Source organism: Nerophis lumbriciformis, linkage group LG12 (assembly GCF_033978685.3).
Source record: "Nerophis lumbriciformis linkage group LG12, RoL_Nlum_v2.1, whole genome shotgun sequence".
Lineage (NCBI taxonomy): Eukaryota > Metazoa > Chordata > Actinopteri > Syngnathiformes > Syngnathidae > Nerophis > Nerophis lumbriciformis.
Window position 1 is genome coordinate 9,287,687 of NC_084559.2, and position 26,122 is coordinate 9,313,808.

The following is a 26,122-nucleotide window of genomic DNA, read 5'->3' on the forward strand; positions in this document are numbered from 1 at the left end:
AGTTACCACCCCTGGCTTTCCCGTATAAATTGAGCGCACAACACCATCGCCGCCACACTGGCACAGACTGGCACTGGTAAGCACTTCACCTCTTTGATAACTTTTATTCCACATTCTCACAGCCTGGTTTGATTCATTTAACATGTTTAATCTCAACGTGACTTTGGACTAATGTACTTTTGTTCCTGTAAAAAAGTGTTTTTGATATGATTAATTTTGTCAGTGTTGTGCTACACGTAACATCAATATTATTAATATCAATATTGTTGCATTATATTACGTTTGTTGTGCCGTAGGCCAAATAAAAAAAACTGTTTGTGGGCCGCACTTTGGACAGCCATCCTCTAAAAGTAGGCACACTTATTCCAATTTGTAGTTCAATTAATTTGTATTTAATGAATGTGTATCTTTACGCTGGAATTAAAACTCCAAAATGGCAAACAAAGTTGACTTGAGAGTTTTTAACAACATAAAAAAAACAATTTAAAAAAAAGGCATCATATGAGAACACATTGAAACGTGGATAGTACACCCATAATAACAATCAGAATAATCCAGCTGAAACAAAGGTGGTCTATACATTTTTCTAAAACTTTTAAAAAATTAAAACAAAATAAAGGTTATTTGTACACTTTTTTAAAGTATTTTTTGGACTTTTTTTTATTTGACTAATTTAGTTAATTAAATATTAATTGACTATGCAGCCCCTGTTTGACACCTATGCACACTCTCTTCAAATATGCATATCAATGTATTGAAATTTGATAAAAAACCCTTTAAAATGGTGACGGTGCGTCCTAACCAGAGGTGGGTAGAGTAGCCAGAAATTGTACTCAAGTAAGAGTACTGTTACTTTAGAGATTTATTACTCAAGTAAAAGTAAGGAGTAGTCACCCAAATATTTTCTTGAGTAAAAGTAAAAAGTATGTTGTGAAAAAACTACTCAAGTACTGAGTAACTGATGAGTAACATACACACACATATCATATATATATATATATATATATATATATATACAGTATATAATTTATATGTATTTATTTTGCTGTTTTTGTTTACATGTTAAAGGTGTTTTAATGAATATACATGCATGTTTAACACATATAGATTCCTTTCTTTCATGAAGACAAGAATATAAATTGGTGTATTACCTGATTCTGATGACTTGCATTGATTGTAATCAGACAGTAGTGATGATAACGTCCACGTTTTCAAATGGAGGAGAAAAAAAAGTTCCTCCTTTCTGTCTAATACCACATGAAAGTGGTGGGTTTTTGGCATCTTATTTGTCCAGCTTCCATATTCGTTTTTATACACTTTACAATAAATATATTGGCGTCAAACTCCGTAGCTTGCTAGCTTGTTTGCGCTGGCTTTCGGAGACTCTTGTTTTGAAAGCGCAGGCGCTATGGAGCGGCACTTTTATTGTGAAGACAGGAACTGTGCAGTCAGTCTTTAGGCTTTTGACGGGATGTACGGTTGAAATAAAAAAGGGTCTTTTTTCCTTCACACTTTTGATTGATTGATTGGAACTTTTATTAGTAGATTGCACAGTACAGTACATATTCCGTACAATTGACCACTAAATGGTAACACCCCAATAAGTTTTTCAACTTGTTTAAGTCAGGTCATGTGACCACCTGGCTCTGTTTGATTGGTCCAACGTCACCAGTGACTGCATCTGATTGGTGGAACGGAGTGAAACGTCACCAGTAAGGCAGGCACTTTGAAGGTCTGTCTGACAGACCAAAACAAACAAAGCGTGCATTAACAGATGGATACAAATTAGTAGCGAGTAGTGAGCTGAATGTAGATAAAAGTAGCGGAGTAAAAGTAGCGTTCCTTCTCTATAAATATACTTAAGTAAAAGTAAAAGTATGTTGCATTAAAACTACTCTTAGAAGTACAATTTATCCCAAAAGTTACTCAAGTACCGGTAGATGTAACGGAGTAAATGTAGCGCGTTACTACCCACCTCTGGTCCTAACACTGTCACATAGGACTCAGGGTATTAGTTATTTCCAAGAGTAGTATTGTTATGAATATCTCTAACAGGACTTGTTAAAGTTTTACGCCTTTTTCCAAAGCCCATTAGTGAATCAATACTTGTGTGATAAGATTGACAGTTTTCATGCATATATACAGTACAGGCCAAAAGTTTGCACACTCTTGGCATTCTCTCTGAAAACTAATGGTTGCTATGGTGACAAAACAAAAGTGCACAAAAAGTCCAAAACCCAAAACGAACATGACCAAAACAAAAACATGATCACCCAGACATGACAATATATATATATATATATATATATATATATATATATATATATATATATATATATATATATATATATATATACTTGTGTGATAAGATTGACAGTTTTCATGCATATATACAGTACAGGCCAAAAGTTTGCACACTCTTGGCATTCTCTCCATGAGCTTCAAGAGGTAGTCACCTGAAATGGTTTTCACTTCACATGTGTGCTTGAAGCTCATCCAGAGAATGCCAAGAGTGTGCAAAGCAGTAAGTGTCATGACTTGATCTTGGGTGTTAGCTTTTCCGGGATGCAACGGAAAGTTGGCTCGGGCGAGACGGGAATGTAAGTACATTTTTTATTTAAAGACTATAAATACAAAAAAAAGGATCAAACAAAAAGCGCGCACAGAGGCGGAGAATAAACTATGAAACCAAAAGACTATAGCAAAAAGGTACAAACGAAAAACACGCACAATGGCGGAGAACAAACTATGAAACCAAAAAGACTATAAACATGGAACAAAAACTTACTTGGCTTGGACAAAAATAGATGCATGAAGAATGGACATGGAAAGAATGGACAGAGCATAAATGTGGTGAGGTCGTCAGAAAGACAAACTGAAAAACACTGAACTTAAATACTACAGACATGATTAACGAAAACAGGTGCGTGACTCAAGACGTGAAACAGGTGCGTGACGTGACAGGTGAAAACTAATGGGTTGCTATGGTGACAATCAAGAGTGCACAATGAGTCCAAACGTGGAACAGGTGAAACTAATGGGGTAATCATGGAAACAAGACAAGGGAGTAAAAAGACAGAAACTAAAGAGTCCTATAACTAAACAAAACATGATTTAAAACAAAACATGATTACACAGACATGACAGTAAGCAGAGCACAGGGTGGCTATATACTTTCACTAATCATGTCCATAGTATTTAAGTTCATTCTTTTCAGTTTGTCGTGCTGACGACCTTCCCACATTTATGCTCTGTCCATTCTTTCCATGTCCATTCTTCATGCAACTATTTTTATTCAAGCCAAGTAAGTTTTTGTTCCATGTTTATAGTCTTTTTGGTTTCTTAGTTTGTTCTCCGCCATTGTGCGTGCTTTTCGTTTGTACTTTTTTGCTATAGTCTTTTGGTTTCATAGTTTATTCTCCGCCTCTGTACGCGCTTTTTGTTTGATCCTTTTTTTTGTATTTATAGTCTTTAAATAAAAAATGTACTTACATTCCCGTCTCGCCCGAGCCAACTTTCCGTTGCATCCCGGAAAAGCACACACCCAAGACCAAGTCATGACAGTAGGTCGTCAGCACGACAAACTGAAAAGAATGAACTTAAATACTATGGACATGATTAGTGAAAGCAGGTGCGTGACTCAAAACGTGAAACAGGTGCGTGACGTGACAGGTGAAAACTAATGGTTGCTATGGTGACAAAACAAAAGTGCACAAAAAGTCCAAAACCCAAAACGAACATGACCAAAACAAAAACATGATCACCCAGACATGACAATATATATATATATATATATATATATATATATATATATATATATATATATATATATATATATACTTGTGTGATAAGATTGACAGTTTTCATGCATATATACAGTACAGGCCAAAAGTTTGCACACTCTTGGCATTCTCTCCATGAGCTTCAAGAGGTAGTCACCTGAAATGGTTTTCACTTCACATGTGTGCTTGAAGCTCATCCAGAGAATGCCAAGAGTGTGCAAAGCAGTAAGTGTCATGACTTGATCTTGGGTGTTAGCTTTTCCGGGATGCAACGGAAAGTTGGCTCGGGCGAGACGGGAATGTAAGTACATTTTTTATTTAAAGACTATAAATACAAAAAAAAGGATCAAACAAAAAGCGCGCACAGAGGCGGAGAATAAACTATGAAACCAAAAGACTATAGCAAAAAGGTACAAACGAAAAACACGCACAATGGCGGAGAACAAACTATGAAACCAAAAAGACTATAAACATGGAACAAAAACTTACTTGGCTTGGACAAAAATAGATGCATGAAGAATGGACATGGAAAGAATGGACAGAGCATAAATGTGGTGAGGTCGTCAGAAAGACAAACTGAAAAACACTGAACTTAAATACTACAGACATGATTAACGAAAACAGGTGCGTGACTCAAGACGTGAAACAGGTGCGTGACGTGACAGGTGAAAACTAATGGGTTGCTATGGTGACAATCAAGAGTGCACAATGAGTCCAAACGTGGAACAGGTGAAACTAATGGGGTAATCATGGAAACAAGACAAGGGAGTAAAAAGACAGAAACTAAAGAGTCCTATAACTAAACAAAACATGATTTAAAACAAAACATGATTACACAGACATGACAGTAAGCAGAGCACAGGGTGGCTATTTTGAAGAAACTAGAGTATAAAAGATGTTTTCAGTTATTTCACCTTTTTTTGTTAAGTACATAACTCCACTTGTGTTCATTCATAGTTTTGATGTGACAATCTACAATGTAAATAGTCATGGAAATAAAGAAAACACATTGAATCAGGAGAGGATTTGATATATATACAGTATATACAGTATATATATATATATATATATATATATAAGTGTGTATATATATATATACACTGCAAAAACTGAAATCTAATCTCAAATAATGGTGATATTTGCTTATTTTCTGTCTGATAAGATCATTCTTCTCACTTAGCAGATTTTATGTTAGAGTGTTTTACTTGTTTTAAGTGTTTTGGTCCTAAATGATCTCAGTAAGATATTACAGCTTGTTGCTGAGATTTGATGACCTATATTGAGTAAAACATGCTTGAAACTAGAATATCAAGTGTTGTGTCATCAACACTCACAAGTATAAAACTACTTTTTTAAAGTAACCATTTTTTACTTCAAGCATGAAAAAAAAAATCATGACTTTGACACAATTGTGTCTCATAATTAAAACAGATGACAGCCAAATGGACTTTGCTGTTTTATTTTCAATGAAACAATAGAAAATAGGTACTCATATAGTAGTACAGTTAGCACAGTACAGTAAACTGACAGTTAATATTTAAAAAATTGACATTCCAAACAATTTTGAACAGAAATAGTTCATGCACATTCAGATAAATTCTTCAAAATTACAATAAAAAAAAAGTGGCATTATGTCAAGATAATGGCACTAGCATTTACTTCGTTTAAGAATATTTTTCAACATATTGAGCAAAAAGGTCTTTTTTTTCTACCAAAAAAAAGTGCACTTGTTATTAGTGAGAATATACTTATTTTAAGCTATTTTTTGCTTCATTGAGGTTAGCTATTTTTACTTGTTTTGGAAAGTCTTGACAAGCCAAATTTTCTTGTTTTTTATTGGCAGATAATTTTGCTTAGTTCAATGCTTAGTATTTTTTTTCTTGTTTTTGAACAATGACTTTTTGCAGTGTATATATATATATATATATATATATATATATATATGTCATGTCTGGGTGATCATGTTTTTGTTTTGGTCATGTTCGTTTTGGGTTTTGGACTTTTTGTGCACTTTTGTTTTGTCACCATAGCAACCATTAGTTTTCACCTGTCACGTCACGCACCTGTTTCACGTTTTGAGTCACGCACCTGCTTTCACTAATCATGTCCATAGTATTTAAGTTCATTCTTTTCAGTTTGTCGTGCTGACGACCTTCCCACATTTATGCTCTGTCCATTCTTTCCATGTCCATTCTTCATGCAACTATTTTTATTCAAGCCAAGTAAGTTTTTGTTCCATGTTTATAGTCTTTTTGGTTTCTTAGTTTGTTCTCCGCCATTGTGCGTGCTTTTCGTTTGTACTTTTTTGCTATAGTCTTTTGGTTTCATAGTTTATTCTCTGCCTCTGTACGCGCTTTTTGTTTGATCCTTTTTTTTGTATTTATAGTCTTTAAATAAAAAATGTACTTACATTCCCGTCTCGCCCGAGCCAACTTTCCGTTGCATCCCGGAAAAGCACACACCCAAGACCAAGTCATGACAGTAGGTCGTCAGCACGACAAACTGAAAAGAATGAACTTAAATACTATGGACATGATTAGTGAAAGCAGGTGCGTGACTCAAAACGTGAAACAGGTGCGTGACGTGACAGGTGAAAACTAATGGTTGCTATGGTGACAAAACAAAAGTGCACAAAAAGTCCAAAACCCAAAACGAACATGACCAAAACAAAAACATGATCACCCAGACATGACAATATATATATATATATATATATATATATATATATATATATATATATATATATATATATATATATACACACATACACAGCCTGGCCCCCGGCTAAATTGTTTTAACCCAATAAAAATGCATTTTTAGACAATATGATTTGCCTGAGCGGCTGGGAGACACCGAGAGTAACAAGCAGTAGAAAATAGATTAGAAAGGACAGATTAAAAAAAAATATTATTATTTAAAAAAAAAAAAAAGTTTATCAATTTATCGGCCCATTTCCAAATTACCTTTAGTGTCAAAATTTTTGGGAAAAATGTGTTTTGGCGCAACTGCGGCCTTTTTTTAGATGAAAATAGCACTTTAGATTTCAATCTGGATACAAAGCTTTGCATAGTACTGAATCTGCACTTTTAAAGGTTTTTAATGACTTGCTTTTAATGTCTGATTCTGGCATCTCTGCCATTTTAGTGCTTTTAGATCAGGGGTGCTCACACTTTTTCTGCAGGCGAGCTACTTTTCAATTGATCAAGTCGTGGGGATCTACCTCATTCATATATATCATTTATATTTACTTATTTATGAAATATATGTTTTTGTTAATAAGTTAAAGGTGTTTAATGATAATGCAAGTATGTTTAACACATATAGTTAATATTGTTAATACCTTAAAGGTGTTTAATGATAATACAAGTATGTTTAATACATATAGTTAATATTGTTAACAAGTTAAAGGTGTTTAAAGATAATGCAAGCATGTTTAACACATATAGTTAATATTGTTAACAAGTTAAAGGTGGTTAAAAATAATACAAGCATGTTTAACACAAATAGTTAATATTGTTAACAACTTAAAGGTGGTTAAAGATAAAACAAGCATGTTTAACACATATAGTTAATAACTTAAAGGTGGTTAAAGATAATACAAGCATGTTTAACACATATAGTTAATATTGTTAACAAGTTAAAGGTGGTTAAAGATAATACAAGCATGTTTAACACATATAGTTAATATTGTTAACAAATTAAAGGTGTTTAAAGATAATGCAAGCATATTTAACACATATAGTTAATATTGTTAACAAGTTAAAGGTGTTTAAAAATAATACAAGCATGTTTAACACAAATAGTTAATATTGTTAACAAGTTAAAGGTGGTTAAAGATAATACAAGCATGTTTAACACATATAGTTAATATTGTTAACAAGTTAAAGGTGTTTAAAGATAATACAAGCATGTTTAACACATATAGTTAATATTGTTAACAAGTTAAAGGTGTTTAAAGATAATACAAGCATGTTTAACACATATAGTTAATATTGTTAACAAGTTAAAGGTGGTTAAAGATAAAACAAGCATGTTTAACACATATAGTTAATATTGTTAACAACTTAAAGGTGGTTAAAGATAATACAAGCATGTTTAACACATATAGTTAATATTGTTAACAAGTTAAAGGTGTTTAAAGATAATACAAGCATGTTTAACACATATAGATTCCTTTCTTTCATGAAGACAAGAATATAAGTTGGTGTATTACCTGATTCTGATGACTTGCATTGATTGGAATCAGACAGTAGTGATGATAATGTCCGCATTTTCGAATGGAGGAGAAAAAAAGTCCTCCTTTCTGTCCAATACCACATGAAAGTGGTTGGTTTTTGGCATCTTATTTGTCCAGCTTCCGTACTCCTTTGTATACACTTTACAAGAAATACATTGTCGGCAAACTCCGTAGCTTGCTAGCTTGTGCACGCTAAGCTTTCTGAGACTCTTATTTTGGTAGCGCAGGCAGGATGAAGCAGAGCTTTTATTGTGCAACTGTGCAAGTCGGTCTTTGGAGTTTTGACGACAGGTACGGCGCCAGAGTCTGTTGAAATAAAGTGTTTCTCGCCTTCCAGTCGGTAATTTTAATGAGCCGGCAGCGGCCAGCGTCATCTCAGAAGACCCTCGGGTGCCGTGAATATCAATCAAGTGACGAAAGTGACGTCATAGTGCAGATTTATGATCGCTCATTTTGAGGACTATTTTTTTTAATGCCTGGCTGGTGATCGACTGACACACCCTCCGAGATCGACCTGGTAGATCGCGATCGACGTAATGAGCACCCCTGGTTTAGATCTTCCAGCTGCCTTTGACACAGTCCACCACGCAATTCTTTTAGAGCGCCTGAGAGACTGTGTGGGTGTCAGGGGGACTGCATTAGAGAAAAAAAACTAGCATTTAAAAAAAAAAACTTGGGACTTTTGGACGCGGGCGCACCAGATCCGTAGTTTGGGGACCCCTGGTTGAAATATTCTGCTGAGAAGTACAGTATTGACTGAAAGGTATATAGCTGTTCTACAATGTAGCTGCTGGAGTTACAAATAACTGCTGTGTTTTCAGTTGATATTTTCTCTCACTAAGCAAATATCTGCCGTGTTTCTTTTCAGTTTCATCTTTGCCTATCCATTTATTATGGCCACAGACCACCAGAATCCTGCATCCAAGCAGCAGCAGCCAGGCTCCAGTGCACTCAAGGTGACCTTGGTGACAATTGACAACAATGTACAAACCCCGTTTCCATATGAGTTGGGAAATTGTGTTAGATGTAAATATAAACGGAATACAATGATTTGCAAATCCTTTTCAACCCATATTCAGTTGAATATGCTACAAAGACAACATATTTGATGTTCAAACTGATAAATCATTAACTTTAGAATTTGATGGCAGCAACACGTGACAAAGAAGTTGGGAAAGGTGGCAATAAATACTGATAAAGTTGAGGAATGCTCATCAAACACTTATTTGGAACATCCCACAGGTGTGCAGGCTAATTGGGAACAGGTGGGTGCCATGATTGGGTATAAAAACAGCTTCCCAAAAAATGCTCAGTCTTTCACAAGAAAGGATGGGGCGAGGTACACCCCTTTGTCCACAACTGCGTGAGCAAATAGTCAAACAGTTTAAGAACAACGTTTCTCAAAGTGCAATTGCAAGAAATGTAGGGATTTCAACATCTACGGTCCATAATATCATCAAAAGGTTCAGAGAATCTGGAGAAATCACTCCACGTAAGCGGCATGGCCGGAAACCAACATTGAATGACCGTGACCTTCCATCCCTCAGACGGCACTGTATCAAAAACCGACATCAATCTCTAAAGGATATCACCACATGGGCTCAGGAACACTTCAGAAAACCACTGTCACTAAATACAGTTGGTCGCTACATCTGTAAGTGCAAGTTAAAGCTCTACTATGCAAAGCGAAAGCCATTTATCAACAACACCCAGAAACACCGCAGGCTTCTCTGGGCCCGAGATCATCTAAGATGGACTCATGCAAAGTGGAAAAGTGTTCTGTGGTCTGACGAGTCCACATTTCAAATTGTTTTTGGAAATATTCGACATCGTGTCATCCGGACCAAAAAGGGGAAGCGAACCATCCGGACTGTTATCGACGCAAAGTTCAAAAGCCAGCATGTGTGATCAGGGCCGGCCCGTGGCATAGGCCGTATAGGCAAATGCTAAGGGCGCTGTCCATCAGGGGGCGCCACGCCAGTGCCACAAATGTTGGAGAAAAAAAAAAAAGGTGGTACTATTATTTCTAAATACAAAAAATAATCCCACGTTAATTAAAATGCAAAGTAAAGCCTATATAATAGAAATATTATTTGTTACAATATTACCCCCCCGCACGGTGCGCCCCCTCCCTTCCCGTATCATGACTCTTTTTGGACGTCACCACATCAAAAAATCAACACAAGATGTCAAAACGGCCAAAACTGTCAGGTGCCCAGGGAAGAAAAAAGAGAAAAGAAGAGGAGGAGAAACGAGAAAAAGACAAGAGGTAGCAGGTAGGTAACGTTAGCCTACATGAAATTATTTGTCTGTTACAGAATGTGATAGTAACCTGGCTTTTTAGCATTAAGCTAATGTTACATGATTCGGCAATTGCTAATCAATAAGTAGCTAGTTCTGTTTTAACGTCGGGTTAATATTGTGGAGGGGGCTAAATTGTTATGGAAAATAATAATGTAACGTTAGGTAATTACAGTACTCCCACCTTACATTCCTCAGGGACATTTGTATTAGATCTTTTAAGCAGGTGTTATTGCCTTCTGGTTAGCTAATGTTTGCCCTGCAGGTAATAGTCACTTTTCCACCCCTTTATATATTAGGTATAGTTGTAAGCCTAGTTGTTAAAGTGCACATCATTAATGTTAATTAAGCAATATGTATGTAAAAAATATTGTATTTCATATATTCATTTTTTATTTTTTGCATTCATTTATTTATTCATATTTTTTTTATCTTGTTAACTATTCTGATTGTTAATTTGCTTTCTTTAAGTAAAAAAAAGGTCAAAGACAAAGCTATTCGGTTTCTTGTGAGTATATACACTTCACTGCCGATGTGGGGGGGCGCCACCTAAAATCTTGCCTAGGCCGCCAGATTGGTTAGGGCCGGGCCTGTGTGTGATGGTATGGGGTTGCATTAGTGCCCAAGGCATGGGTAACTTACACATCTGTGAAGGCACCATTAATGCTGAAAGGTACATACAGGTTTTGGAACAACATATGCTGCCATCTAAGCGCCGTCTTTTTCATGGACGCCCCTGCTTATTTAAGCAAGACAATGCCAAGCCACATTCAGCACATGTTACAACAGCGTGGCTTCGTAAAAAAAAAAGAGTGCGGGTACTTTCCTGGTCCGCCTGCAGTCCAGACCTGTCTCCCATCGAAAATGTGTGGCGCATTACGAAGCGTAAAATACGACAGCGGAGACCCCGGACTGTTGAACGACTGAAGCTCTACATAAAACAAGAATGGGAAAGAATTCCACTTTCAAAGCTTCAACAATTAGTTTCCTCAGTTCCCAATCGTTTATTGAGGGTTGTTAAAAGGAGGTGAACTTGCCCTTTCCCAACTACTTTGTCACGTATTGCAGCCATGAAATTCTAAGTTCATTATTATTTGCAACAAAAAAATAAAGTTTATGAGTTTGAACATCAAATATGTTGTCTTTGTAGCATATTCAACTGAATATGGCTTGAAAATGATTTGCAAATCATTGTATTCCGTTTATATTTACATCTAACACAATTTCCCAACTCATATGGAAACGGGGTTTGTAGAAATATGGCATCAATACATTCATTATCCCCGCTTGTGGATTGCTTCCGCACAGTTGGTTATCTATGAGCAGGAAAACTTCCAGGGCCGCTGCCATGAGCTGACTGGTCCCTGTAACAACCTGGAGGAAGCCGGCGTGGAGAAAGTGGGCTCCATATTGGTGCTTTGTGGACCGTGAGTGTCAAATCATTTGGAAAACAAAAACAGATATTCAGCGACCAATGTTGGGTTAGGTACTGAAAACCAGTAACTAGTTACTTTATTTCAAAAGTAACTCAGTTACTAACTCAGTTACTTACACCAAAAACTAATGTGTTACTGTGAAAAGTAACTATTTAGTTACTTTTTTTTTTTTTTTTAAAGCTCCCATTAATGCCCTTTTAGCCTTCATTTCAGTACTGTTATTGCACTGGAGAATAATACAATGTGTTGATCAACTTGACATGTTTCAAAGGGCCAATTTATTTCAGACCAGAACAAATTGACAAAACTATTTTAAATAGCTGCAACATAACATACATAAGTAACAAACAGCATAATAACAACATCGCTGTAAAGCAAGGAAGGCACACACTACATACACAAAGCCTAACCAGGCGTTTTTTTCTCTCAAGGAATTGTGAAATAAAATCATGTCTGAAGCCCAGAACACTCTACACGTTTCCCCAGTTTTAGTTTAGAGATAAGGAAAGATTGGCCTGGCCCACTAGCATCCCTCTTTATGTTTGTGAACTTTATAGTCTATACATATACCTCCAAGTCCGAGTCCATGGTTCTCGCCCGGAAAAGGGTGGAGTGCCATCTCCGGGTTGGGGAGGAGATCTTGCCCCAAGTGGAGGAGTTCAAGTACCTCGGAGTCTTGTTCACGAGTGAGGGAAGAGTGGATCGTGAGATCGACAGGCGGATCGGTGCGGCGTCTTCAGTAATGCGGACGCTGTATCGATCCGTTGTGGTGAAGAAGGAGCTGAGCCGGAAGGCAAAGCTCTCAATTTACCGGTCGATCTACGTTCCCATCCTCACCTATGGTCATGAGATTTGGGTTATGACCGAAAGGACAAGATCACGGGTACAAGCGGCCGAAATGAGTTTCCTCCGCCGGGTGGCGGGTCTCTCCCTTAGAGATAGGGTGAGAAGCTCTGTCATCCAGGAGGAGCTCAAAGTAAAGCCGCTGCTCCTCCACATGGAGAGGAGCCAGATGAGGTGGTTCGGGCATCTGGTCAGGATGCCACCCGAACGCCTCCCTAGGGAGGTGTTTAGGGCACGTCCGACCGGTAGGAGGCCGCGGGGAAGACCCAGGACACGTTGGGAAGACTATGTCTCCCGGCTGGCCTGGGAACGTCTCGGGGTCCCACAGGAAGAACTGGACGAAGTGGCTGGGGAGAGGGAAGTCTGGGCTTCCCTGCTTAGGCTGCTGCCCCAGCGACCCGACCTCGGATAAGCGGAAGAAGATGGATGGATGGATGGATAGTCTATACATTTAGAGTGATGTGCTAATCAAACACTCTAGAAGTCTAGAATCAAAGAGCAACAGTATATAAGAGAATTGACAGACTTCAGTGCGCAGTGCCTCGTTAAAATCCAGACGCTGTTGCTTAGGAGGTGAAGTGTGTCTCTCTTTACTAGCTTCGTCGAAGCATGTTGCTTTTGTAGCTGTTTCAGTAGATTTTAATTGCTAGGATAGGATATTTGATCCAAGACACAACTTACATTTAACTAAAATGTTCTTTTCTTTGTGGTCGACGAAAGAAAAGTAGTGAGAATATCTCCATGTTAAGAAACTCGGCTTCAGGCTTTGCCATGTCTTGTTAGTAAACACAGACACACCCCCTCCCACACACACACATACACCTCTTCCTTGTCACCTCTTCCGCAGCGCTCCAATAAAACACACTCAAATCTTCACAGTTTCTAGCCGATACTACATTAAAATAACGTAAAATAACGCAGTAACGCATCATGTAGTAACGATAACTGAGTTACTGAATATAAAAAATAGCGCGTTAGACTACTAGTTACCGCCGAAAGTAACGGCGTTACTGTCAGCGACACAGGTGACAAAATGAGGAAAATGAGTGTCAAAAGGATTTCAAGTTGTTATGATTTACTCAGATAGTTCGTTGTGGTTAAACAAAGTGCTTATTATTGGCCCTAAAAATCAAGTTATTTAGACACAATATAGGAGATTACAAATATTTGCCTTGTCGCCATAAAACAAATGTTTTGTTTAGATATCTTAAAATGTACTGCAGTCGTCCAGTGTTTTTACACCAAGAAAAAAAAAGAGAAAAATTAGAGTGTTACGTTTCGGTGTTGAGCGTTGTTTGCCTGGACCCCAGGATGCAGAGATGGCAGGCAAAGGGCAGATAAACTGTATTCAATAACACATGTTAAGAAATAGCGTGGCAGGGGAGTGCACAGGAAGCGTGGGGGAAAGCTGTGCAGCATGGAAGCAAAACAAGCAATAATGGGCTGGCATAAAAAGATTCCTGAATGGCAACTAGCGACAGGCGAGGGAGCCGGCGCTCAAAAATGAGAAGGGGCGGACAGGAAATAATACAGAAACTGAGGAAAAAATTATGTCCAAACTGTCATGTGAGATCAAGACAAAAAAGATGCAGGGCTCATTGTTACGGTTGCGGTTGACGCGATCCCAGGATGCAGAGAAGACAGGCGACTTGCAAGGAGGTCCTTTTATTAGGTACCGAAGCGGCAGTAGATCACGGGTTAACAACACCCACACTGCTTTAAATCTAGCTTAAAAGACGTAGGTAATGGCTTTCGCTATGAGTTTGAGTTTATTTGGAACATGCATACATACAACATGATGCATCACACATGCATGCATACAACATGATGCATCACACATGCATGCATACAACATGATGCATCACACATGCATGCATACAACATGATGCATCACACATGCATGCATACAACATGATGCATCACACATGCATGCATACAACATGATACATCACACATGCATGCATACAACATGATGCATCACACATGCATGCATACAACATGATACATCACACATGCATGCATACAACATGATACATCACACATGCATGCATACAACATGATGCATCACACATGCATGCATACAACATGATACATCACACATGCATGCATACAACATGATGCATCACACATGCATGCATACAACATGATGCATCACACATGCATGCATACAACATGATACATCACACATGCATGCATGCATACAACATGATACATCACACATGCATGCATACAACATGATGCATCACTCATGCATGCATACAACATGATGCATCACACATGCATGCATACAACATGATGCATCACACATGCATGCATACAACATGATGTATCACACATGCGTGCATACAACATGATACATCACACATGCATGCATACAACATGATACATCACACATGCATGCATACAACATGATACATCACACATGCATGCATACAACATGATACATCACACATGCATGCATACAACATGATGCATCACACATGCATGCATACAACATGATGCATCACACATGCATGCATACAACATGATGCATCACACATGCATGCATACAACATGATACATCACACATGCATGCATACGACATGATGCATCACACATGCATGCATACAACATGATGCATCACACATGCATGCATACAACATGATGCATCACACATGCATGCATACAACATGATACATCACACATGCATGCATACAACATGATGCATCACACATGCATGCATACAACATGATACATCACACATGCATGCATACAACATGATACACCACACATGCATGCATATAACATGATGCATCACACATGCATGCATACAACATGATGCATCACACATGCATGCATACAACATGATGCATCACACATGCATGCATACAACATGATGCATCACACATGCATGCATACAACATGATGCATCACAATTTCCAGTTCCTCTATTCAACATGTTTGAAAAGGAGTAGGAAGAAGCAGAGCTTATATAATCCTACCCCTTTTCCTTTACATAACAGTTGCTAAAACCTTTGTTCACTTCTTGTTCTCAATGTATTCACAATATACTCCATAAGTAATAACATTACAAATAAATAAATACATAATAATGAGTGAAGTAAGTTATATTTCATATGGTGAGATGAGTAAGATTATCTGGAAAATGAATGGATGGATGAAATAAATCCAGAATGTTTATCATGGTTCTTCTTCTTTGTACTTTGTAAACACTTTAAGTGTGAAGACTTTCTTGAAGTGGATCATATTAGTACATTGTTGGATTGCTTTGCTTAATCCATTCCATCATTTAATTCCACATACTGATATACAGGTAAAAGCCAGTAAATTAGAATATTTTGAAAAACTTGATTTATTTCAGTAATTGCATTCAAAAGGTGTAACTTGTACATTATATTTATTCATTGCACACAGACTGATGCATTCAAATGTTTATTTCATTTAATTTTGATGATTTGAAGTGGCAACAAATGAAAACCCAAAATTCCGTGTGTCACAAAATTAGAATATTACTTAAGGCTAATACAAAAAAGGGATTTTTAGAAATGTTGGCCAACTGAAAAGTATGAAAATGAAAAATATGAGCATGTACAATACTCAATACTTGGTTGGAGCTCTTTTTGCCTCAATTACTGCGTTAATGCGGCGTGGCATGGAGTCGATGAGTTTCTGGCACTGCTCAGGTGTTATGAGAGCCCAGGTTGCTCTGATAGTGGCCTTCAACTCTTCTGCGTTTTTGGGTCTGGCATTCTGCATCTTCCTTTTCACAATACCCCACAGATTTTCTATGGGGCTAAGGTCAGGGGAGTTGGCGGGCCAATTTAGAACAGAAATACCATGGTCCGTAAACCAGGCACGGGTAGATTTTGCGCTGTGTGCAGGCACCAAGTCCTGTTGGAACTTGAAATCTCCATCTCCATAGAGCAGGTCAGCAGCAGGAAGCATGAAGTGCTCTAAAACTTGCTCCTGGTTTCCGGACCATGGTATTTCTGTTCTAAATTGGCCCGCCAACTCCCCTGACCTTAGCCCCATAGAAAATCTGTGGGGTATTGTGAAAAGGAAGATGCAGAATGCCAGACCCAAAAACGCAGAAGAGTTGAAGGCCACTATCAGAGCAACCTGGGCTCTCATAACACCTGAGCAGTGCCAGAAACTCATCGACTCCATGCCACGCCGCATTAACGCAGTAATTGAGGCAAAAGGAGCTCCAACCAAGTATTGAGTATTGTACATGCTCATATTTTTCATTTTCATACTTTTCAGTTGGCCAACATTTCTAAAAATCCCTTTTTTGTATTAGCCTTAAGTAATATTCTAATTTTGTGACACACGGAATTTTGGATTTTCATTTGTTGCCACTTCAAATCATCAAAATTAAATGAAATAAACATTTGAATGCATCAGTCTGTGTGCAATGAATAAATATAATGTACAAGTTACACCTTTTGAATGCAATTACTGAAATAAATCAAGTTTTTCAAAATATTCTAATTTACTGGCTTTTACCTGTACTGAAGGTCTTAAGTGTTGTACGTGCGTACAAATGTTTTAAATGACATTATATTTCTCCTATGTAAAGCACTTTGAGTCTCTAGAAAAAAGCGCTATATAAATATAATTCACTTCACTTCACTGAGTCTATCCTCCCGAGGGCCGACGTCCTGTGCAGTGGACATTTCTAATTCTGCATGTTTCAAAACTCACAGACCCAAAAAAAACAAAACAATGTCCACTCCAGAGGACGCTAATTCTCAGGCAAAATGTACCTACTTTGGATTAGTTGTAGCATCTGGAATGCTCAAAATGCACGCTGGTGTACCAACAACAACAACACTTCACCTCAGATGGGTGGGATACGAGCAGGCGGACTGCAAGGGCGAGCAGTATGTGTTTGAGAAGGGGGAGTATCCTCGCTGGGATTCCTGGACCAACAGCAGACGCAGCGACACCATCGTCGCATTCCGACCCATCAAAGTGGTGAGAAAGCAGACTTTTTAACGCGTGCATTTTCCATGAAAAATGTGCATCACTCTCTTCATGCTCGTCGTCTACTTCCCCAGGACAGCCAGGAGCACAAGATCGTGCTTTATGAGAACCCCAGCTTTGCGGGGAAGAAGATAGAAATCGTGGACGACGACGTCCCCAGCTTCCATGCTCATGGTTACCAAGAAAAGGTCTCCTCGGTTCGAGTTCAGAGCGGCACGTGAGTCCATCCCCTCAGCTCGTATGAATCGGACCGTATGCACTGCAAAAAGTGAAATCTAAGTAAGATGAAATATCTCAAATAAGGGTGATATTTGCTTATTTTCTGTCTGATAAGATCATTCTTCTCACTAAGCAGATTTGATGTTAGTGTTTTACTTGTTTTAAGGGTCCTAAATGATCCATCCATCCATCCATCTTCTTCCGCTTGTCCGAGGTCGGGTCGCGGGGGCAGCAGCCTAAGCAGGGAAGCCCAGACTTCCCTCTCTGCAGCCACTTTGTCCAGCTCTTCCCGGGGGATCCCGAGGCGTTCTCAGGCCAGCCGTGAGACATAGTCTTCCCAATGTGTCCTGGGTCTTCCCCGTGGCCTCCTACCGGTCGGACATGCCCTAAACACCTCCCTAGGGAGGCGTTCGGGTGGCATCCTGACCAGATGCCCGAACCACCTCATCTGACTCCTCTCCATGTGGAGGAGCAGCGGCTTTACTTTGAGCTCCCCCCGGATGACAGAGCTTCTCACCCTATCTCTAAGGGAGAGCCCCGCCACCCGGCGGAGGAAACTCATTTGGGCCGCTTGTACCCGTGATCTTGTCCTTTCGGTCATAACCCAAAGCTCATGACCATAGGTGAGGATGGGAACGTAGATCGACCGGTAAATTGAGAGCTTTGCCTTCCGGCTCAGCTCCTTCTTCACCACAACGGATCGATACAGCGTCCGCATTACTGAAGACGCCGCACCGATCCGCCTGTCGATCTCACCATCCACTCTTCCCTCACTCGTGAACAAGACTCCGAGGTACTTGAACTCCTCTACTTGGGGCAGGGTCTCCTCCCCAACCCGGAGATGGCATTCCACCCTTTTCCGGGCGAGAACCATGGACTCGGACTTGGAGGTGCTGATTCTCATCCCAGTCGCTTCACACTCGGCTGCAAACCGATCCAGTGAGAGCTGAAGATCCTGGCCAGATGAAGCCATCAGGACCACATCATCTGCAAAAAGCAGAGACCTAATCCTGCAGCCACCAAACTAGATCCCCTCAACGCCTTGACTGCGCCTAGAAATTCTGTCCATAAAAGTTATGAACAGAATGGGTGACAAAGGGCAGCCTTGGCGGAGTCCAACCCTCACTGGAAACGTGTCCGACTTACTGCCGGCAATGCGGACCAAGCTCTGACACTGATCATACAGGGAGCGGACCGCCACAATCAGACAGTCCGATTCCCCATACTCTCTGAGCACTCCCCACAGGACTTCCCGGGGAACACGGTCGAATGCCTTCTCCAAGTCCACAAAGCACATGTAGACTGGTTGGGCAAACTCCCATGCACCCTCCTAAATGATCTCAGTAAGATATTACAGCTTGTTGCTGAGATTTGATGACCTATATTGAGTAAAACATGCTTGTAACTATTTTTGTCCAAATGTCCAAAACACACCCAGCAATGGTGCACAGGAAGGCGGGGAAGAAGAGGGGAAAAGGCGACCAAAATGGTAAAAAGTCCCAATTCTGAAGATCCTGGCCAGATGAAGCCATCAGGACCACATCATCTGCAAAAAGCAGAGACCTAATCCTGCAGCCACCAAACCGGATCCCCTCAACGCCTTGACTGCGCCTAGAAATTATGTCCATAAAAGTTCAGAACAGAATCGGTGACAAAGGGCAGCCTTGGCGGAGTCCAACCCTCACTGGAAACGGGTCCGACTTACTGCCGGCAATGCGGACCAAGCTCTGACACTGATCATACAGGGAGCGGACCGCCACAATCAGACAGTCCGATACCCCATACTCTCTGAGCACTCCCCACAGGACTTCCCGAGGGACACGGTCGAATGCCTTCTCCAAGTCCACAAAGCACATGTAGACTGGTTGGGCAAACTCCCATGCACCCTCCTAAATGATCTCAGTAAGATATTACAGCTTGTTGCTGAGATTTGATGACCTATATTGAGTAAAACATGCTTGTAACTATTTTTGTCCAAATGTCCAAAACACACCCAGCAATGGTGCACAGGAAGGCGGGGAAGAAGAGGGGAAAAGGCGACCAAAATGGTCAAAAGTCCCAATTCTGTCCAAAATCCCTCCCCGGGTTCCAGTCCCACGAGTCCCGCCACCGGCCGCACAAGTCCCAGGATGCAAAAAATGACCAAAACGCACCCAGCAAAGTCCCACAGGAAGTGGCGGAGAAAAATAATAAAAGTCGGCAAAAGTCCCCAAAAATGTTCAAAATACCTACCCAGGTTCGAGTCCCACAAGTCCCGCAGCCGGCTGCGCAAGTCCTGGGATGCCCAAAATGTCCATAACACACCCAGCCAAGTCCCACGGGGAGGGGGGATAAAAGTTGGAAAAGTTGGCAAAAGTCCAAAAATTGTTCAAAATACCTACCCAGGTTCAAGTCACACATGGAGTGCCACACGTCTTAAGACTTGTGACACTCCATGTGTGATTTTTGAACATTTTACCAACTTTTCTCACTTTTCTCCCCGCCTTCCCGTGGGACTTTGCTGGGCGTGTTTTGGACATTTTGGGAATCCCGGCCGGCGGCGGGACTTGCACGGCCGGCGGCAGGACCTGAGGGACTCGAACCTGGGTAGGTATTTTTAAAATTTTTGGGACTTTTGCCGACTTTTCCAACTTTTATCCCCGCTCCCCGTGGGACTCGGCCGGGTGTGTTATGGACATTTTGGGCATCCCAGGACTTGCGCAGCCGGCTGCGGGACTTGTGGGACTCGAACCTGGGGAGGTATTTTGAACATTTTTGGGGACTTTTGCCGACTTTTATCATTTTTCTCCCCCACTTCCTGTGGGACTTTGGTGGGTGCGTTTTGGTCATTTTTTGCATCCTGGGACGTGTGCGGCCGGTGGCGGGACTCGTGGGACTGGAACCCGGGGAGGGATTTTGGACAGAATTGGGACTTTTGACCATTTTGGCCGCCTTTTCCCCTCTTCTTCCCCGCCTTCCTGTGAACCATTGCTGGGTGTGTTTTGGACATTTGGACAAAAATAGTTACTTGTTTTAAGGGTTTTGGTCCTAAATTAGGCAGCACGGTGGAACAGGGGTTAGTGCATGTGCCTCACAATACGAAGTAGTCCTGAGTTCAATCCCGGGCTCGGGATCTTTCTGTGTGGAGTTTGCATGTTCTCCCCGTGACTGCGTGGGTTCCCTCCGGGTACTCCGGCTTCCTCCCACCTCCAAAGACATGCACCTGGGGATAGGCCCCTCCCACCTCCAAAGACATGCACCTGGGGATAGGCCCCTCCCACCTCCAAAGACATGCACCTGGGGATAGGCCCCTCCCACCTCCAAAAAAACATTGACCTGGGGATAGGTTGATTGGCAACACTAAATGGGCCCTAGTGTGTGAATGTTGTCTGTCTGTGTTGTCCCTGTGATGAGGTGGCGACTTGTCCAGTGTGTACGCCACCTTCCGCCCGAATGCAGCTGAGATAGGCTCCGGCACCCCCCCGCGACCCCAAAAGGGACAAGCGATAGAAAACGGATGTATGAATGGGTCCTAAATGATCTCAGTAAGATATTACAGCTTGTTGCTGAGATTTGATGACCTATATTGAGTAAAACATGCTTGAAACTAGAATATCAAGTGTTGCAAAGCTGTGTCATCAACACTCACAAGTAGAAAACTACTTTTTTAAAGTAACCATTTTTTACTTCAAGCATGCCAAAAAAAATCGTGACTTTGACACAATTGTGTCTCATAATTAAAACAGATGACAGCCAAATGGACTTTGCTGTTTTATTTTCAATGAAAGAATAGAAAATAGGTACTGTTGCGTTTGGACCAGTTGTTCCTCCCAGGGAATTCAAGTCACAAGTCGCTCCCAAGCTCTTTACGACACTTAAAGCTGAGTAGAAAAACCACCAGAGACAGAATAGGTATTTTGTAATATATTTGCAAAGCTTTGCATATACATTGAGACCAGTCCAGCATAGAACATTCAATCGCGCCGCCAAGATGGTCTGCCCCCCCCCCCCCCCCCCCCCCCCCCGAAAAACCCTCTCCCCTCTTAAGTCTCTCTCTCTCTCTCTCACCCTCGCAGTCATGTCCCTCCAGCCAAAACACATGCCCATTGTCCTCCGCACCTGGGAATAAGGCTAGATAAGAGAAAGGAGTATCTCTCTTTCTTACATTCCTCATTCAAGGTTAAGCACACAGTTTTTGCAGACAACCAAAAGACCACAATTGGAAGAAAAACACTAGCTGTTTTGTAATATGATTATGAAATAAAAGAAGTAACACTTAAATTCGGATATATGTAAATACCTGCCTCCGACAGTACTCATGCACATTCAGATAAATTCTTCAAAATTAAAATTAAAAAAAAACTTTCCGGCGGCCGGGCTTTATATATGCGCACTAATTGACTGAAAGAGCACGCACTTGGCGCGATGATGTCATGTTATCCATGGAAAAATGCATTTTTAGACAATATGATTTGCCTGAGCGGCTAGGAGACCCCGAGAGTAACAAGCGCTTGCCTTGTTGCCTTTCCATTAAGAACAATAAACTAGTTTTTAGTATAAGTTTGCTGGTTTCAAGAAATGTAATATCATTATGTCAAGATAATGGGACTAGCATTTACTTCATTTAAGAATATTTTTCAACATATTGAGCAAAAAAGGTCTCTTTTTTTCTACCAAGAAAAGTGCACTTGTTATTAATGAGAATTAGGGCTGCAGCTAACGATTATTTTTCTATCGATTAATCTATAGATTATTTTTTTTCGATTAATCGGTTAATCTATAGATTATTTTTTTCGATTAATCTATAGATTATTTTTCCTTTTACCGATTTTTTTTTAATTTAAAATGAAGAGGAAAAAATAAATGTAGGCCAGTTTTTTCAAAAGGCATGGCTTTTATTTACAAAAAAAAAAGTATGGCCACTCAGTCAACATTGACAACAACATGACAAAATATTCTGTAACAATGTAAACATTTAAAACTTTTAACATTTAACAAAATTAAAAGTAGCTTATTTGCTTTTTAATGTGCAAATATAAAAGTAAACATCCAGTGCAAATCTTAATATTCTGGAATAGTATAAGCATTTCAAAAGTAAAAGTATTGCTTATTTTGCTTTAAAATGTGCAAAAATAAAGATAAACATCCAATACAAAAAAGTGCAAAACGGAAATATTCTGTAACAAGTGTAAACATTTCAACAAAAGTAAAAGTATTGCTTATTTGCTAAAATGTGCAAAAATAAAGCTAAACATCCAATACAAAAAAGTGTACAGTGTAAACATTTCAACAAAAGTAAAAGTATTGCTTATTTTGCTTAATAACACAACAATGATAGTATGATTAAAGTGAAAGTTAATTGTTGGTTTGTACATAGTATATGTAACTGTTAACGTTGTAAAAGGTATTTGCACAACTAATTAACGTTAGCGTTTGTGACACGTCTTGTGCCGTGGGGTTCTTTCAGGACCGACAGACTGAACGCCAGACGGCTTTGCCAGGTTTACAATCTTTTAATTTTACACAAAGTCTTTTCTCTTCCAACTGCGCGGATCGCGCACCTGGGCACGATTGCTGCGTCGCTCCCGGCGCGCCCCGCCTCGCCGTTCGCTCGCCGCCGCCGCCGCCGCCTCTCCACAGCGTTAAAGAGGAGCGCGTCTTTGTAAACACTGAACAGGCACGCCAAACGCGCCTCTCAGAGCGAAACGGTGCTTTAGTTTATGAATTTACAACGCAGATACAAATGACACATTCATGTTTTTGTGTAATAATGACAACGTATACGCACGCGGACGATTGACTTGTTGATGGTGATGGCAAGAACGCTGTCGGGGGTTTTCTTTTCAAATGTTCGTTCATAGCCGTTGTGCTGCTATGATAGGCCATTTCCGCTCGACACAGTGTGCATACAACAACATTATTAGGCCGTTTATTGAAATACTCCCACACTTTTGACGACTTTTGGCATGCTTTTTTCCCCTCGCTCGCATCGTCTGCTTTGCGCTCCGCCATGACAGTAAAGTAGTGTGACGTAAATATGCGACGCGCCGACACACAAAAACGGCGTCGATGTATTTACGTAACCGATGACGTCGACTACGTCGACACGTCGTTTCAGCCTTAATGAGAATATACTTATTTTAAGGTATTTTTGAAAAGTCTTGACAAGCCAAAATGTATTGTTCTATTGGCAGATAATTTTGCTTAGTTCAAGTAAAATACCCCTCATTTTTGTATTTTTTTTTCTTGTTTTTGACCACTGACTTTTTGCAGTGTGGACTCAGGACTAATCCTCCTCTATTTCCTGTCTTACCAGCTGGGTGGGCTATCAGTACCCGGGCTACAGAGGCTACCAGTACCTGTTCGAGAAGGGCGAGTATAAGGACAACATGGAGTTCGGGGCCCAGATCCCGCAGATCCAGTCAGTTCGGCGCATCAGAGACATGCAGTGGCATCAGAGGGGTGCTTTTCACCCTGTCAACTAAGCTTGTGATTGTTTCCCAGTATGAACCTTGACCTCCGCAGCCCTCATTAGTTGCACCCTGCACCAGTAGGCCAACGCATTGCAGCGGTGCAGACATGATATCCTTCAAGCAAATGAATAAAATGTTCTTGCTTACTTGTCTCTGAGCCAGGTCTATGCTGTAATGCAACTACCTCGGTTCACTGAGAAGGTTAAAAGGGGCTCTTTGCAACATTTATGCGGATGTCTTTGTATTCACTATACTTAGTAAGTCTGAAAAATATCAACATTTTAAAAGTATATATTTTTTGGTTTGAAAAATGTAACTGTGAGCAAGTTGTAAAAAGCCCCTCTCACCCTTTAAAGCCTGAACCACTAGACTTAAACTTAGACAAACTTTATTGATACTCAAGGGAAATTGTTCCTCACAGTAGTTCAGTTTCAAAGGATGGAAAGGGTAAGGATGGAAAGGATAATGCAGGTATTAAAAATGTATCATAGTAGCAATATCAAATATAACATGTATGTAATATTTACAGATTATACATACAGTATATAACATATACTGATATATTATATTATATTATATTATATTTTTATATAATATATACAACATATAACAAATCCCAATGTTGACAAAATAGTTGACAGAAAATTCCAATTATTAGCTTTTATTGGTCCTTCTGGACAAATCTTTGTTTTTTTTACAAAAAAATATTTCCACACATGATTTTCATTTTGTATCATATATTTATTTTATTTTATTTTTATGTTGTTTTTGTAACAAACCAAATCATCATGCAATGCACATAAATATCTATCATGTTAGTTCCAAACAGAAGATGGCTTGAATTCACATTGTTTATCTTTTTTTTTTAAAGAATCTTCAATGTTGTAATTATTTGCCATCCAAAAAAACGTACTACAAGTCAACATCATTATTTTTCAATGTGATATGTTTTTTTTCTATCATAAAAATCGGAAAGCTATCATTTATTATCGCAACACACACCGAGTGAACACCACAAAATAATGCAGAAAATTGCATATTGATTGACTGATTGATTGGAACTTTTATTAGTAGATTGCACAGTACAGTACACACTCCGTACAATTGACCACTAAATGGTAACACCCCAATAAGTTTTTCAACTTGTTTAATCAATTCATGTTCTGGTCACTTATAGCCAGTGTTGGGTTAGTTACTGAAAACCAGTACGGTAACTAGTTACAGTTACTAGTTACTTTATTTCAAAAGTAACTCAGTTACTAACTCAGTTACTTACACCAAAAAGTAATGCGTTACTGTGAAAAGTAATTATTTAGTTACTTCTTTTTTTTTCTTTTTTTTTTTTTAAAGCTCCCGTTAATGCCCTTTTTGCCTTCATTTCAGTACTGTTATTGCACTGGAGAATAATACAATCTGTTGATCAACTTGACATGCATTTTTATTTTCCTTTTAACATAATTAATGAAAAACAGTGCAACATAAAAAGGCATTCCTCCTTTCTTTAAACTTGGACCAATTACCATTAATAAAAAACAAGTTAAAGTGCAACATAAGAAGAAACATCATCTTCCTTGAAAGATAGGTAGTGAAATAAAGCCTGACATCTGGAGTGATGCTGCTGTCTTCCACACTTGGAGCCATGGATTGTAGAATCCTTGTTTTCAGTGGCAGGATCATTGACACAGATGGTGAAGTTTCAGTGCCCAGTAGAGATGGAACACTTTTGAGGGGTTTAAGCACCTGGAGGACCTCACCTGCCACTCTCACATCATCATCAGACAGGGTGACATTTGTCTTCAGGGTGTTGTGGGTCAATGCAGAGTATATAGCTGCCTGCTGCTCCAACATATCATAAGTGGAGTTCCA

At 39.6% G+C, this 26,122-nt stretch overlaps 1 protein-coding gene across 1 annotated transcript; it reads left to right on the forward strand.

Annotated features, from left to right (window-relative positions):
- Positions 1-24,402, forward strand: crybb2 (crystallin, beta B2). Its single transcript, XM_061985880.2, has 6 exons — positions 1-76; positions 8,888-8,975; positions 11,629-11,747; positions 17,444-17,576; positions 17,660-17,802; positions 24,100-24,402. Exons 2-6 carry the CDS (start codon positions 8,913-8,915, stop codon positions 24,266-24,268), a joined length of 627 nt encoding a protein of 208 aa, XP_061841864.2. The 5' UTR covers positions 1-76; positions 8,888-8,912; the 3' UTR covers positions 24,269-24,402.
- Positions 24,403-26,122: the final 1,720 nt, after the last annotated feature.

What these genes read in the sequence shown, in the direction of transcription:
- crybb2 (XM_061985880.2), top strand. Translation starts at nt 8,913, where the DNA reads ATGGCCACAGACCACCAGAATCCTGCATCCAAGCAGCAGCAGCCAGGC. An exon ending in ATATTGGTGCTTTGTGGACC is followed by an intron (nt 11,748 to 17,443) that starts GTGAGTGTCAAA and finishes ACTTCACCTCAG; the next exon opens with ATGGGTGGGATACGAGCAGG. An exon ending in GTTCGAGTTCAGAGCGGCAC is followed by an intron (nt 17,803 to 24,099) that starts GTGAGTCCATCC and finishes CTGTCTTACCAG; the next exon opens with CTGGGTGGGCTATCAGTACC.